We start from the raw sequence: 16,914 nt of genomic DNA, 5'->3' as shown, positions 1-16,914 counted from the left end.
AATCTTTCCCTCTCACCTTAAGCCTAGTTTTTAGACTCCCCTACCCTGAGAAAATGGGTCACCCCTCAGCCTCCGATATCTCACATTTATCTAGATTGAACTCCATCTGCCACTTCTCGGCCCATCTGATCAAGGTCCCATTGTACTCTGAGGTAACCTTCTTCACTCTCCGCTACGCCTCCAGTTTTGCTGTTATCTGCAAGCTTACTAATTATTCCTCCTATATTCAAATCCAAGTCATCACCAGTTCATTGTTCTGGAAGTTCGCAAAATATTTTATAACTATTCAAATTCAACATACATGCTAGATGCGTGAAGATTGTTCTAAAATGTTTCCTTTTGATCCATCCAGGTTTTTATGTCTTTCCTGGAGAAAGGTGGGTTTTGGAAGTAGGAAGAACATATGAATTTAGAGTGGAAGTTTACGACAAAAACAGTAATAAAGTTTATTTATCCGATGTAAGTTATTTGATAACCCAATTTTGTTTCTTCAGTGCACTTTTTTCCTTCTGTGTTCTTGACTGATATTAGCCATTAGTCCTAACTGATATTCATGCAGTTTTCTTTGTTTTGTTTGTTTGTTAGAAATGCAAGGATTTACGTGTTGATTTATGTTTGGTACTATCTCTTTAATTCAGGGCAAAGTCAAATGGTGAAGAGGGTCATTTGATCTGCTTCAAATTCTATTTGATGACAAGCCTGGGTGGCTTAGTTCTCATGGGGACTTGATTAGAGCAAGGTGATATATTTCACAGCTGGAAACTAAGACAGGAGCATTAACTGTAGACATGTTTTTAATCTCTGTCTATGGACAGCAAATGAGAGAGCAGTCTTTTAGAAGGACAAAAGGCTACAGATAACGTGGTCAAAAGCGGGGAAAAGGCTTTAAGTCCTCTATATGTAACCAAGCAGATTGCAAGAGGAAGGACAATCTCTGGCCAAAGAGGTGTACTCTGTTATAATCTAAAGACCCTGGAAAAGTTGTTCTTGAGGTTAGGAGAAGTTCCGAAGTTGCCCTTACTATTGGTAGTTCATTCTAGAATTGCCTGAAAACTAATGGAAGATTGATAATCATTCAACACTATAATTCAATGAATTGGGAAGGCATGGACCTGTTGGAAGTTGGGACTTGAACTATGTTCTTTAAGATTCTAATCCTATGAAAAGCATGCTGGAAAGTAAATATATATGCACATTTGGTTGCCAGTTCTATTAAGATGATAATATAGGCTAATCTTTCTCTAGTTTGGAGTACAATTTCTCTACTAAGTAACTTTTAATAACCTACTGGTTGGTTGGGCTGAATACCTATTTCTGCGTTGTATCTTGTATGTAGTAGGTCTGTGTCATCATCTGCATACATTTTCCATAAAAAAGGTATAGTGGTCTTTGCTTCCACCAGTTTTTCCTGGCAAAGCTCCATGCACTTTTTTTTAAAAAAGTGCTTTGCAGGGAAAATCGTGACAGCGTCAAATTGATATAGTTTGATCATTGTTCTTATGACAAAAGATTTAATAATTGTGAGATCGTTTATCTAAGCGATACATATTTTTAAACAATGTATCTATTTTAGAACGAATCTTCCATTATTTAGTTTGGAAGGGACAATGGAGCGTGCATTATAATTTAATCAAAAGCAGAGAACAGTTAATAAAGAAGTGGAATCAGGACTCAAATGATTTGATTATGATCCAGTATTCACTAGAGACAGAGGAATGTGTTATTCTTGAATAACAGCAAAAACAATTAATGCAATTACCTAGTGCAGCACATGCAGCAAGATTCAGTAAATATCCTGCAAATGCCATATATATGGCATAACTATTTTTCTCTGTAAGGTTTTGCTGCACGCTATTATACCTTCCTGCTATGTCAACTGCTTTATCAAAGTACTGTGTTCTGCATTTGCTGAAGTGAACTTTGCACTTATTGCCTCTACTCAATTACCTAGATAATCTAGCATCATGTTGGCTATGCTTTCACAACTATGCTTTTCCAAATCAAAGGAAATTTAAAATGGTTTTAATGAGAAAACTATTATTTGATGGCACATATCTTTTCATTAATCAACATGTGGAAGATCTAGTGTAGAGTTGAGAGATAAACTGAAGTATCCTGCTAGTCTCAAGTCATCCAAAAGAGATCCTATTTTTCAACCATAAACTGGATGAATTCATCATAAATTGACTTTACTCAATTTTACCTCATTGATTTTACTCAATTGAATGCTTCCCAAATCCACTGCATCTGTAATATTTGATCTGATTGGTTAGAAATGAGTACTATTAAACTAAGAAAATACCCATTATATAATGAGTCAAACTTTTCATTTCCACTCTTAAAAGTTAGTACATAGTTTGTGAGAAGATTTGTAGCTCGGTTGCTCATTGTTGGGATTCTGTTCGCCGAGCTGGGAATCTGTGTTGCAGGCGTTTCGTCCCCTGTCTGGGTGATATCCTCAGTGCTTGGGAGCCTCCTGTGAAGCGCTTCTGTGATGTTTCCTCCGGCATTTATAACGGCCACTATAAGTGCCGGAGGAAACATCACGGAAGCGCTTCACAGAAGGCTCCCAAGCACTGAGGATGTCACCTAGATAGGGGCCGAAACGTCTGCAACACAAATTCCCAGCTCGGCGAACAGAACCACAACAGTTAGTACATGTTCTGATATTGTGCAAACAACTGCAACAACATGTTTGAGTATATGCCTTCAGTACTCTTGTTGCTTTTTAATCTGTTCCTCCAGGTCTGAATCCATGATTAACCCATATTGCCTCATTAGATACTTAAGCAAAGTTTTTCTGTGATCTGCAGAAATCTTATAATTTTGAATTCCAAAAGAGTTTTACCAGTTATTAAACCATCACTAACCATCACTGTTAGTATTGTTGACAATGTTTAGAAAAGTTAGCAGATAGAACTTAGAGTATACTAGCTACTCTTGATTGTATTTCCTATCATTAGCTTACATTAAGTGATTAATTTTGTTTGAAGTAAACACTTCGACCTTTCAAACAGGCCATTCCAATATTGACTTTGAGAAAATATATTTTTTTTAAAGGAACACCATGGATGTATTCAGTTGATCGGTCTGAAACTCAGGAGTGTGGAATTCTTGAGTATAGCACTTCTTGAATGGAGCTGGGAGTAAATCAAAGCTTTCTTATTATGTTTAGTATCCAAGGGGACTATTCTGTGTTTTGTGTAACTATTCAAGCATATTTTTGACACATCAGAATGAAAATGTCTGTCTCCTTTATCATTGAATTAATTGTGGAAAACTTGGAATTTATTTTATATTTTTCATACTTGAAGGCTCGTCTTAATATGAGACCCTAAGCTAACGTCACCTTGGATAATGCCTAAATATAACACTGAGTGGAGAAAGTTCCGTTATAAGAATGATATCTTACAAGGGTCTGAAGTGACATAAGCTACAGTGAGATGTGTGACAAGATTGGGCAAGATGTCTACCAAGCAGCATTTGCTGAATCATTTTACTCAAGCAGTGAAGAACGTTATCTAAGAGTACAACAAGTTCTTAATCAGTTGTGGCTAAGGACATAGGAGTGGCAGATAAAATTTAATTTAGATAAATGCAAGCTGTTGCATTTTGGTAAGACAAATCAGGACAGGACTTACACAATTAATGATAGGACACCGGCAGTGTTGTTGAACAGCGAGACCTAAGAGTTCAGATATATAGTTCCTTGAAAGTGATCTCACAGGTAGACAAAGTGGTGAAGAAGGCATTTGGAACGTTTGCCTTCATGCACAGAGCATGGAGTACAGGCGTTGGGACATAATGTTGCAGCTGAGTATTTTGCATCAGTATTTACTGTGGAGACTGATATGGAAGATAGAGAACATGGGGAAATAAATAGTGACAACTTGAAAGATGTCCATATTGCAGAGAAGAAGGTGCTGAACATCTTAAAATGCATCAGGTGGATAAATCCTCTGAATTTGATCAGGCATACCCTTGAGCTCTGTGGAAGCTATGGAAGTGATTGCTGGGCCCCTTGCCGTGGTATTTGTATCATTGATAGCCACAGATGAGATGCTGGAAGACTGGAGGTTGGCTAATGTGGTGCCACTATATAAGAAAGGTGGCAAGAAAAAAATGAGGAAACTATAGACTAGTGAGCCTGATATCGGTGGTGGGTAGATTGTTGGAGGGAATTCTGAAGGACAGGATTTAGACCTATTTGGAAAGGCAAGGACAAATTAGGGATAGTTAATACAGATTGTGTGTGGAAAATTGTTTCACTAACTCGAGATTTTTGAAGAAGTAATGAAGAGGATTGCAAGCAGAGCGGTGGATATGATTTATATGGACTTTGGTAAGGCATTCGCCAAGTTTCCTCAAAGTAGACTAGGTTAGCAAACTTAGATCACACAGAATAGAGGGAGAGCAGAATTGGCTCAAAGGTAGCATACAGAGGGTGATGGTGGTGGTGGAGGGTTGCTTTTCTGACTGGAGGCCTGTGACTAGCAGTGTGCCACAAGGATCAGTGCCTGGTCCACTGCTTTTTGAAATTTTTATATATATATATTTAGATGCGAACAGAAAAGGTACGGTTTGTAAGTTTGCAGCTGACACCAAAATGGGAGATGTAGTGGACAGCTAAGAAAATTACTTCAGAGTACAACAGGATCTTGATCAGATGGCCCAATGGGCCAAGGAGTGGCAGATAGAGTTTAGATAAATATGAGACGCTGAATTTTGAAAAGACATATCAGGACTTATACACTGAAAGGTAAGGTCAAGGCTGATGCTGCTGATATAAGAGACCTTGGAGTGGAGGTTCATCGTTCCTTAAAAGTAGTGTAGCAGGTAGATAGAATAGTGAAGAAAGTATTGAGTATAGGAGTTGGGAGGTCATGTTGCGGCTGTACAGAACATTGGTTAGGCCACTTTGGAATATGTGCAAATCTGGTTTTCTTCCTATCAAAAGGATGTTGTGAAACTTGGAAGGATTCAGAAAAGGTTTACACGAATGTTGCCAGGGTTGGAGGGTTTGAGCTACTGGGAGAGGCTGAATAGGCTGGGACTATTTTCACTGGAGCACCAGAGGCTGAGGTGTGATCTTCTTGAGGTTTATAACGTCATGAGAGTCATGGATAGGTAAGTAGATAAGGTCTTTTTCTTTACATTTGCGTGGGAAAGGTTTAGAGGGATATGGACCAAATACAGGTAATTGGGGCCAGTTTAGTTTGGGAAACCTGGTCAGCACGAACAAGTTGGACCAAAGAGTCTGTTCTGTTTCTGTGCTGTGATGTGCACCCAACTCATCGGCTGTTTGGTAACTGTCATTGTGCTCAAATTCTAAGGCTGTGCCCACGAGTCATAGTATTCTCAATCCATGCCAGTAACTCACCTTGAGCACCATGGGCCCTTACCTTACTCAGCATGCTCCCGTGAGGCATCTTATCAAAGGCCTTTTGGAAGTCTAGGTAGATAAAATCCACTGAGTTTCCCTGGTCTAACCTACTTGTTACCTCATCAAAGAACAGGTTTGTCAGGCACAACCTACCCTTATTAAATTCATGCTGACTTGTTCTAATTCAACCCTGCATTTCCAAGAATTTAGAAATCTCATCCTTAACAATGGATTCTAGAATTTTATCTACAACCGAGGTTAGGCTAATCGGCCTATAATTTTCCATCTCTTGTCTTGATCCTTTCTTGAACAAGGAGGTTACAACAGCAATTTTCCAATCATTTGAGACTTTCCCTGACTCCAGTGACTTTTGGAAGATTACAACCAATGCCTCCACTATTTCTTCACCCACCTCCCTCAGAACTCTAGGATGTAGCCCATCGTTGCCAGGACATTTAGAATTAGAGGGAGTCAATTTAGAACTGAAATGAGGAGACATTTCTTCAGCCAGAGAGTGGTGGGACTGTGGAATTCATTGCCACAGTGTAGTGGAGTATTCTTAATCTCACAAGGAATTAGAGCTACAGGGATAATGCGGGTAAGTGGTGTTGAAATGCCCACCAGCCATGATTGAATGGCGGGGTGGACTCGATGGGTCAAATAACCTTACTTCCACTCTTATTTCTTATGGTCTTCTGGTTAAAATTTAATATGATTTATAATGTTATGTTTACACTGTGGAAATCTCTTAACTGGTCAACAGTAGTTTTAACATGTACACTTTTGTCAGATTAAAATGTTTGTGTACATTTTTTGCATATTTAATCAAAATTTGGTAAAATATTTGTTTAGTACTGTATACTAAATTATTTAATTTTTCTGAAATGAAAATTATAAGAGAACTAGCACAAATGTAAACTTTATTCAGAAATTTGGCTGCTCTCCGTATGCAATTTTGTATAAAGGTTTGCAACTTGGAAGAATGAGGCTGCTGCAGTGAAATAATTGGTTGGGTTAGTAAGTGTGCCAATCTTAATGCCACTGTTTGAAAAAGTACAATATTGTGAAAATAATTTGATTGGAAGCATGCTTTTGGAAACAAATGATTATTTTAAACTTAGTTTTTTTTCCCAGAATTTAAATATTGGCACTACCATTCCGGAATCACACTTCAGAATCTTGAATAAGTCTATTAATGGAACTTATTATAATGTTGATGTTTTGCTGGCTGGCCAAGAAATAATTAAAGCTTCACTCTTTGGAGTAGCAGGAGAGGTATGGATGAGATGTATAAACTGACAAATGTTATACACAACATATTACAAGACACATTGCTGTTTAAAAATTGCTTGGAGCAATTTATCATTGTAATCAAAAACAAATAGGGGAATCTTTCAAGTATGTTCAATCTGGTCTGTTTTATTCCATCAATGTGATTGTTTAAACTTGTTTTTATATTTGTAAATTTTGTTTTGCTATTGTATAGGCATCATGCTTCAACATTTACCCAAAACAAACTAGTGAGTGAGAAGTTCCTGAAATAGGATTTTTAGCTAACCTATGTTTGAGATCTCTGTGCAACTCAGAACATATATAACTGATCCAAACTTTATTTCATTTTTTTGCAACTGACAGCCTGCTACAGAATCATTTAATCTACATTTCATCGTGGATTTAATCATCAGCCATTTTAAAATGTCAGATTTCCTGCACTTAAAATGTTAGTGTATTTGTCAGAATACAGAGTTCAGGTATAGATAAGTTAGACAATATTTGGTCCCTATTTTGCTCACTAATGTTCATATGACAGTAGTGGTTTAGAAGTAAGTTGTCCCTTTAAATGTTCAATCAGCATTAAAGATATCTTTAAAATAATCCCACTGTTAACAACAAAATAGAAGCATGTAAAATTTGTGTAATGTTTATTATATATTTAATCTTTTATGAATGTAAAGGTAAATTCAGGTCCAGCAATTATTTCTTGCTGGCATTCTATATCTACTCAAAAATGATTTGTTGTTTTGTCAAAGCAATTAATGCAGGTATTGATATGTAAAACCATTGATACAAAGATTGGCTGGCTTACAAGTATAAAAAAACTTGAAAATAATCAACTTTGCTTCTTTTGATTATTGATATTATCTTGTTATAGAGCCTGGTTATCCCCATTACCAACCACCAAGAAGTAATTATTTATGAACCAATAATCCTGAAGCCTAAAGTCCTTGTGTTCCCTTGGCATCCCAAACCCCGAAGTTATCGACACTTAATTCAGGTACTGCTTTCTGTGACTCAATTATGATATGAGTTGCACTTTATTTTGAAGAAACTTGCATAATCTACACAAATAGAAGACCAACTTACCTTGTATCAAAAAGCACTAGTAGAGGTAATTCAATTCCATTCACTATATAACTGATGCAAAATAGGATGGGAGGAAGAGCATGAAACAATGGACAAAAGGACTTGGGAATGTGCAGATGAGGCTTATCTGAAAATTACAGAGATAAGGGATTTATAGAAAGGTATAAATATTGTTTTCCTGTGAACAAGGAAAGTGAAGCATTTTGTAGTTAAAAAGATTTCAGCAGGGTGGATGGGTTTAAAACTAGTGCGAGTTAATTACCAATAAAGGTGGAAATGAAAATTATTTTTAATGGTAGTAAATTTCAGTAGGAAATTGGGTATATGCTTGGATAAATTTGCAGGGCTATGAGCAAACAGCAAGGGTATACAACTGATTGGAAAGCTGTTTTAAAGAACTGCAAAGTCTTATTGGACCAAACTGAAAACGAAAAATAGTGAAGATCACAGCAGGTCAGGTGGCATTTTCATGGATGCTGTCTGACCTGTTGTGATCTCCAGCATTTTGTTTTCAGTTCAGATTCCAGCATCTGCGGTAATTTGCTCTGACCTAATTGGACCAAATGGGCCCTCTCTCCTATATGATTCTTTTTGAAGAATGTGGTGCTGGAAATGCACAGCCAGTCAGGCAGCATCCAAGGATCAGAGGAATCGGTGTTTTGAGCATAAATTCTTTATCAGGAACCTCGGATGCTGCCTGACTGGCTGTGCTTTTGCAGCAGCACACTCTTTGACTCTGATCTCCAAGATCTGCAGTGTTCACTTTCTCCCTAAACGATTCTTTTGCCTACGCTAGTTTCTATTCCCTTAAAAACAGAAGAAAATTGACATTTAGTTTAAAAAAAAACAAATTGAATTCTACCTGAGGATACACTGGACTGCCTGGAAACCGACTACGATGTAACATCTTGTGGTACAAGGCTAACTTTTTGATGTGTTGCTTCAAATAGGGAATCTTCCTCATCATGAATGTTTGCTGGAAACTTCACAGTACATATCTAGCCAAAATTTTCCATATACGCTTACAAGTTGTGGTTCTTGGCAGGTGAAATGCCCCATCTGAAGCACAAAATTGGATTATCCATGTCTTATTTTTTAAGCTATTCTTTCTGCATAAACTGCACAAATAGATTTCGTAAATGTCTTATACAAACCTTTATATTTCCACAGGTTAATGGTGGAAGTGGCAACTTTACGTGGTCATCAGGTAATGAAAGTGTAGCTCTGGTGACAGTAAAAGGTGTTATAGCAACCAGTGACAGCCGAGGTTTCAGCATTATACATGCTAGAGATGTGGAAAATCCAATTCACTTTGGCAAAATGCAAGTAAGTAATAAATCATGGTGTCCTTAACTATTTAATTCTGAAGTTTAGATTTTTCAAGCTGTCTTATTTTAATTCTGGTGTTAACTGTTTACAATAAAAATATAAATAGTAAAGTAATTGCAATTGGAAGATCTAGTCTCTTATTCTCTTTGAACTCCACACACAATTTTTATTTTGTTTTATTTATTTGGTCTTTCTCTTGTTTTCTAATATGCAATGGTCACGGGCACAGCATTCCCTAAAAGGTGTGCACTTTATTTGTAAATGGTACAAGAAATGTCAGCATGTCCAACTGGTAACAGGGCATCTCATCAGTGGTAAGGGTAGGCACTTGGAAGAGCCTGGTATGCATGCTGCTTTACTGGATCTCTTAATTAAACAGATGCTGTGTTCTTTGTAGGGGTTAACTGAAGATTGCTTCTGTAATGAAAGACTTAAAACTCATGATTGGGAGAGCAGTACAATAATGTCCTTTAGATCAAAGTATGCCTCCTTTACATCAGGTGGAAGGAGAGTATCCCACCACTGGATGAGGTCACATTTTTCAGAAACCTAGCTCCTTGTATCTGGAAACAAATCAGGAAAGAATCTGACTTGATCCAAGTTGCTACAGTGAGACTCCCATTCAGTTTTGTTGCCATTGTCAGCGCAGGACTTCATCATAACAGCAAGACAAATGAAGACCTCTTCCACTTTATATTCCTTTCATCCAGTCATGGCAACCCCCTTTAATGAGCTTCCTACTTTCAAATGCTTAGCACTTCTCTCAAATATTGTCTTTTTCTTTTGCATACTTGGTATATCAGCTGAACTATTATACCTACATGCAAATGTTGAGAACTCTTCATTGCTGAATAATATAGCCCCTTTCTCGTGCAGAATAAGCTGGGCAAATGCCAGGGAGAGGACGTGCGCATGAAGAAGAATGAAGTTGTTTCATGTGTTATTTACTGAAGAGATTGCTTTGGAATTCCTATAGGAGAGAAAGCTAGAATTGTTGCAGAGGGTGAAGCCAGCTGCAACAATTATCTCTCTCCCCTTTTCCAAGTGCCAGATGATTTCCAATAGAAGAGGAGGGAGAATCTGCAACTGGAATCTACTGTGACTGTCAGTACTCCTAAACCTGCCAGTGACTGTTCAGAAATTGATACCCATGACCTTTTGATAATGATATGAAAGAGTAAGTACAGATTGGTACATCACAGATGTAGGAGAAAGTGAGGACTGCAGATGTTGGAGATCAGAGCTGAAAAATGTGTTGCTGGAAAAGCGCAGCAGGTCAGGCAGCATCCAAGGAGCAAGAGAATCGACGTCAATACTCACCAGAGAAAATGCATACTTCTTTGCCTGCTATAAAGAACAAAGTCAGTCATTTGTAGTGCACACATTTCAAAAATAACAGCTGCAGACCAAGAGTTGTCTGGTGCAATGGCTGTCTACTGTGCGCTTGCAGATCTAATTACACAACATGACAGATGGCCTTGTAATTTGTGCATGAGATTTATGCATAGCATCAGGTTACTGCAGTCTTGAATTCAAACTTGAAGTGAGCACCTCTTCAGGAGTATCTGATAGCTCCTCTTAAGGCTTCACATACTAAAATATTGCACACCCTGGGCTGCAGTATTTCCTGCATTTTACTAAGCTGAAATAACAGAACTGATTTGGGGCTTTCATGATGTTAAAGCACTCCTGATGTCTGCTGTTGAACAGGTCAGTTTGGCTTCTGAAGTTTTTAAAATTCATTCAGGGAATGTGGGCTATGTTGACCAGGCCAACATATATTCCCCATCTTTAGTTCCTCTTCACAAGGTGGTGGTGGTGGCCTTTTTCAACTGCTATAGCCCGCCATGTTGTAAGAGAGGGAGTTCCAGAATTTTGACCCAGGACATTGATGGATAGTGAGTGGTTTGGAGGTGAACTTGGGGGTGATGGTGCACTAGTGTATCTGTTCTTCTTGCCCTTTTTAATTGTATTGGTCGTGAATTTGCAAGGTGCTGCCTAAGGAGTCTTAATAAATTTCTGCAGTGCATTTTTTAAATGGTAAACACAGTTATTATTGTGTATCATTTGTGGAGGGAGTGACTGTTTGAGGATGTGATGCCAGCCAAGTTGACTTATCATGGATGATGTCAAGTTTCTTAAGTTTTGTTGGAGCTGAAATACAGGCAAGTGGGGAGTATTCTGTCACTGTTGACTTGTGCCTAGAAGATGTGAACAGACTTTTATGAAATCAGGAGATGACTTACTCGCTGTAGGGATTGCCAGCCTCTGATGTGTTGTTGTAGCCATAGTATTTGTATAGCTCGTCCAGTTAGGTACCTGAAAAATGGTAACCCTCAGGATATTGATAGCAAGGGATGCACCCATGCCTCCTAACTCAAAGGTAGGGAAATTACCATTGCACTACAAGAGCCTATTTGCTTCCTCCAAGTCATGACCAGTATGGAGGAGTACTGATTCATCAGCCAAGGATTGTTTGATATCTGGTAATCAGTAGGCAGATTCCTTGCCTATGTTTGACCTGATGACTTGAGACTTCACAGGATCTAGGGTTAATGTCGAGGACTCCTAGGCAATTCCCTCCTCACTATTCCACAATGCTCTGAATAAGTGAAACCCCATACAGTTTTGTATACATACAAGCCATTTATTTTATAGGTTGCATTAAGGCTAATTGACAGAATACAATTGGTACTCCATTTGCTACAAGAAAGAGAATTGTAAAGTATTTCTTGAAACCAAAAATAGAAGAATTGATATGAACGGACTTGAATGGTATATTTTGCACCACTGTTTTAACCAGAGCAACTGTTGAGGGAATTTCGATATGATTTATTTATTGTCACACATACCTAAGTACAATGAAAAGCTTTGTTTGCGAGCAGTACAGGCAGATCATAGTAAGCAAGGACATATAGATCATAAGGTGAAAACAAAACTTGGACAGAATAAGACATGCAAGCTACACTGCACAGACATGCATGAGACATGACCAGTTTTAACAAAATTAGCAGTATTTGATGTTAGAGAGTCCATTCATCAGCCTAATAATGGCAGGGATGAAGCCGTCCTTGAATCTGCTGGTGCGTGTGTTCAAGCTTCTATATCTTCTGCCTGGAAAGCATTACCGGGGTGGAATGGGTCTTTGATGTTGGCAGCCTTTTCACAGCAACGCAATGCATAAACAGATCTGTGGATGGGAGGTTAGCTTCCATGATGGTCTATACACAACAGTCTTTAGTTTCTTATGGTCCTGGGCAGAGCAATTGCCATACCAGGCAGTTATGCGCTTGTACAGTGTGATTTCTACAGGGTAGCTGTAAAAATTGGTGACATTCCTCATGGACATGCCAAATTTCCTGAGGTGCTTGAGAAAGAACAGTCATTGTGCCACCTTTACCATTGTGTCTACGTCGGAACTCCAGAACAAGTTGTCAGTTATTGTCACTCCAAGAAACTTGTTTTTCTTCATCCTCTCGACCTCAATGTGGATGGGAGCATGTTCTGAAGTCAATATTCAGTTCTTTAGTTTTGCCAGTATGAAGAGAGAGGTTGTTATTATTGCACCACGTTACCAAGCTCTCTGTCTCCTTTCCAGGTTTGAGTGTTGCACTTGATTATCTGGGCACAGTAGATTTTGGAATTTTTGATACGATGAGCACTTGCCCACTAAAAGAAACCCTAATTTCTATTCTAGCTAAATAAATAGTGTGCATGAGTAGACCATGGAAAGTCTCCCCATAAGCTTCAAATGAATGAGCTAGGCTGAAATTGTGTGTAGTTTGTCTTACAGATTTAATTCTGTATTTTCAATTATCCTTAGGTCAATGTGCTGAGGCCAGTCAGTATAGAGTTTGTCCAGTCCCGTGTAGAAATTGAGGTTGGTCAGACCCTTGATCTACCTATCATGGTTTATGGGCTCATGGATGCCATGGAAACGGTTCCAGTGAATAATTGCACATTAATGAACTTGGCAGTGGAGATGGACAAGCAAGGGGTATTCAAGGTCATTCAAGGTACAGTAGAAAGATATTGTTTTTATTTCTTAATAAATTGGATACTTTGCTTTCAAACAATTAAATATTAAATAATTATTAACTTTCTTCTAATTGCATGGAGCCTTATTGGTGCAAGTTTAAAATGTTGGCATTTGGATGTTTGATTTGAGAATAAGATTTAACAGCAATCATGTGAATCTTCTTATCATGGAATATTTAATAACACTTTGCCACAAACTGAATTTCATGTCATTAGGTAAGTTTCTGCCTGGAGTACTTATTTTTTCAACATTAGATCAGAAAGTCAGAAGAACTGAATCAGTCTGGGTAAAGCATGTAGCTTAAAAATAGACTGAGTTGAATTCTTGTTAAAATTGCTTATTTTTGTATTCTAAAACATTTGGCTATATGCATTTGGTTTTCCTGGGTAATCTGCCATTTCTTTGTGATTTTTGTACTTTTTCTCCTGTACTTTGTTTTATTAATCTTTGCTGGTGTTGCAGTTGGTGTTATCATTGTGCCCAACACTTCGAATGACTAAGACAAGTTCTTCAGGAGCTAAAAAGTACAGGTGCAGTGATACTCAAGTTTCAGTTTGTACCCATCACAATATTGGCAGGTTGTAGATCTGTCTACCTATACCAGAATGTGTAAAATGGAAGCTTCCTTCCCATCATGCTTTTATGGTAAAAGGTATCAGATTTGTACATTAGTTGCATGATAACTTCCAGGCAATATCTAAGCTTGAATCAAAATATTATGACTCTGGACCTGAAAACTTTGTACTGCTTGACACTAAGCCATTTAATTAGGTGGTTTGTGGTACAGACCAGTTTTGGTCAAATATTATATTTTTGTCAGGAATAACATTTCTTGCATGAAAACAAATTGCTGGAGAAATTCAGCATCCTTGGAGAGGGAAACCGAGTTAACACTTAGAGTCAAGAACTCTTTGAAATCAAGGAATTCCAGGTACGTTTTTATTTCAGATTTCTAGCGACTGAAGTGTTTTGATTTTATAGTATTCTTTTCCTTACTCTGTTTCCCTGGGTTTCTTTGTTTTACCCTATTCAAGATGGTTCAAGTGCAAACCCATATAAATGTATCGGCACTGTATAGGAATATGAGCAGAACTAGACCATTCTGTCTCTCAAACCAACTCCATCATTCAGTTAAATTATGGCTAATGTGTATCTTAACTTATCCTTCTTCATTCCATACCCTTTAGTATTCACTCTCCATTTCAAATGTTAATTAACTCAACCTCAAATTTGTTTTTAAGGGGAGAGCCTTCCTAATTTACGGGTGGCTCAGTGGTTAGCACTGCTGCCTCACAGCACCAGGGTCCCAGGTTCAATTCCAGCCTCAGATGACTATCTGTGGAGTTTGCATATTCTCCCCATGTCTGCATGGGTTTCCTCCCACAGTCCAAAGATGTGCAGGTCAGGCGGATTGGCCATGCTAAATTGCCCATAGTGTTAGGTGCATTAGTCAGAGGGAAATTGGTCTGGGTAGATTACTCTTCAGAGGGTTGGTGTGATTGGTTGGGCCGAAGGGCCTGTTTCCACATAAGGAATCTAATCTAATCTCATTTCTAATTCCCTTTATGTAATAAAGTGCTTCTTGATTTTGACCCTGAATGACATAGCAGCACAGTAGTTCAGTTGGTTGGCACAGTAGCTCAGTCGTTAGCACTGCTGCCTCATAACACTAGGGACCTGTACAGTTTCTTCTGCAGCTGTACAGGGCCCTGGTGAGACCACACCTGGGGTACTGTGTGCAGTTCTGGTCTCCAAATTTGAGGAAAGACATTCTGGCTATTAAGGGAGTGCAGCGTAGGTTCACGAGGTCAATTCCTGGAATGGCAGGACTACCTTTTACACTAAAGACTGGAGCGACTGGACTTGTATACCCTTGAGTTTAGAAGACTGAGAGGGGATCTGATTGAGACATATAAGATTATTAAAGGATTGGCCACTCTGGATGCAGGAAACATGTTTCTGCTGATGAGTGAGTGTTGAACCAGAGGACACCACTTAAAAATATGGGGTAGACCATTTAGGAAGAGGTGAGGAGAAACTTCTTCACCCAGAGAGTGGTGGCTGTGTGGAATGCTCTGCCCTAGAGGGCAGTGGAAGCCCAGTCTCTGGATTCATTTAAGAAAGAGTTGGATAGTAGAGCTCTCAAAGATAGTGGAATCAAGGGTTATGGAGATAAGGCAGGAACAGGATACTGATTAAAGATGATCAGCCATGATCATATTGAATGGTGGTGCAGGCTTGAAGGGCAGAATGACCTACTCCTGCACCTATTGTCTATTGACCTGGGTTTGATTCCAGCCTCAGGCAACTGTCTATGTTTGCACATTTTCTGTGTCTGCGTGGGTTTCCTCCCACAGTCCACAGATGTGCAGGTTAGGTGAATTAGTCATGCTAAATTGACCATAGTGTTGATGAACGTGTAGGCTAGGTGTGCTAGTCAGGGGAAATGTAGAGTAATAGGGGTAGGGGAATGGGTTTTGGTGGGGTACTGTTTGGAGGGTCGGTGTGGAATTGTTGGGCCAATGACCTGTTTCCATACAATAGGGGTGCTATGATTCTAATTTAAGAATTGTGCCATTTTGTTCTGATCTTTCACCGTGAAAGCTAGTAACTTTGATCCATCTACTCCATTAATTTTTTTTTATACATGTAGGATGTGGGGGCCACTGGCTGGCCAGCATTTACCGCCTGTCTCTTTGTTTCCCTTAAGGTAGTGGTGAGCTGCTGCCTTGAACCACTACAGTCCATATGCTGTAGATTCTCCCACAATACCCTTAGAGAGATAATTCCAGGATTTTGACCTAGTGACAGTGGAAGAATGGAGAGGAACTTGCAGGTGGTGGTGTCCCCATGTATCTGCTGCCCTTGTCCTTCTAGATAGAAGTAGCCATGGGTTTAGTTGGTGCTATCTAAGGATCTTTGGTGAATGTTTGCAGTGCATCTTGTAGATTGTACACACTACTGCTAATGAACAGTAGCAGTGGATGTTTATGGATGTGGGGCCAGTCATCTGCTGCTTTGTCCTGGATGGCATCAGGTTTCTTGAATGTTGGTGGAGCTGCACCCATCTAGGCAAGTGAAGACAATTCAGTCACACTCCTGACTTGTGCTTTGTAGTTGGTTGACAGGCTTTAGAATCTTAGGCGGTGCGTTACTTGTCCCAGTATTCCTAGCCTCTGACTTGCTCTTATAGCCATTGCGTTCATGTGGCTCCAGTTGAGTTTTTGATCGACGGTGATCCCCAGGGTGTTGATGGTGGGGGGGGGGGGGGGTGGGGAAGAGGGAAATTCAATGATGGTAAGACTATTGAATGTTATGGGGCAGTGGTTAGAATGTCTGTCTCTTTTTGGAGGTGATCATGGCCTATCATTTGCGAATATTACTTGCCACTTGTTAGCCCAAACCTGATTTCTGAGGAATTATAAATGGTACTGAACATTGTGTAATCATCAGTGAACATCCCCACTTCTGACTTTATGATACAGTGAAGGTCATTGCTGAGGCAGCTGAAGAAGGTTGGGCCTAGGACACTCCCAGTGAGGAACTCCTTGCAGAGGTGTCCTGGAGCTGAGATGACTGACTCCAACATCTACAACAATCTTCCTATGTGCCAGGTATGACTGCAACCGTGATACCTATTGATTCCACTTTTGCCATGGCTCTTTATTGTCACATTCATTTAGATGTAGCCTTGATGTCAAGGGCTGTCACGTTCACCTCCCCTCCAGACTTCAGCTCTTTTGTCCGTGTTTGAACCAAATCTGGCCTGTGGTCAGGAGTTGAGTGGCCCGGGCAGAAC

General features: G+C 39.2%; 1 protein-coding gene across 1 annotated transcript in view; it reads left to right on the top strand.

Moving 5' to 3' along the window:
• The window catches only part of LOC132830233 (nuclear pore membrane glycoprotein 210-like), a 188,844-nt gene that overhangs the window by 37,277 nt on the left and 134,653 nt on the right, over positions 1-16,914 (top strand). The window contains exons 9-12 of the mRNA XM_060847766.1: positions 353-459; positions 7,536-7,658; positions 8,918-9,073; positions 12,900-13,092. Of these exons, the coding sequence (XP_060703749.1) occupies positions 353-459; positions 7,536-7,658; positions 8,918-9,073; positions 12,900-13,092 (579 nt within the window). The remainder of the gene's footprint in view (positions 1-352; positions 460-7,535; positions 7,659-8,917; positions 9,074-12,899; positions 13,093-16,914) is intronic.

Source organism: Hemiscyllium ocellatum, chromosome 31 (genome assembly GCF_020745735.1).
Source record: "Hemiscyllium ocellatum isolate sHemOce1 chromosome 31, sHemOce1.pat.X.cur, whole genome shotgun sequence".
Taxonomy (NCBI): Eukaryota; Metazoa; Chordata; class Chondrichthyes; order Orectolobiformes; family Hemiscylliidae; genus Hemiscyllium; species Hemiscyllium ocellatum.
This window is presented reverse-complemented; position numbering and strand designations above follow the sequence as displayed.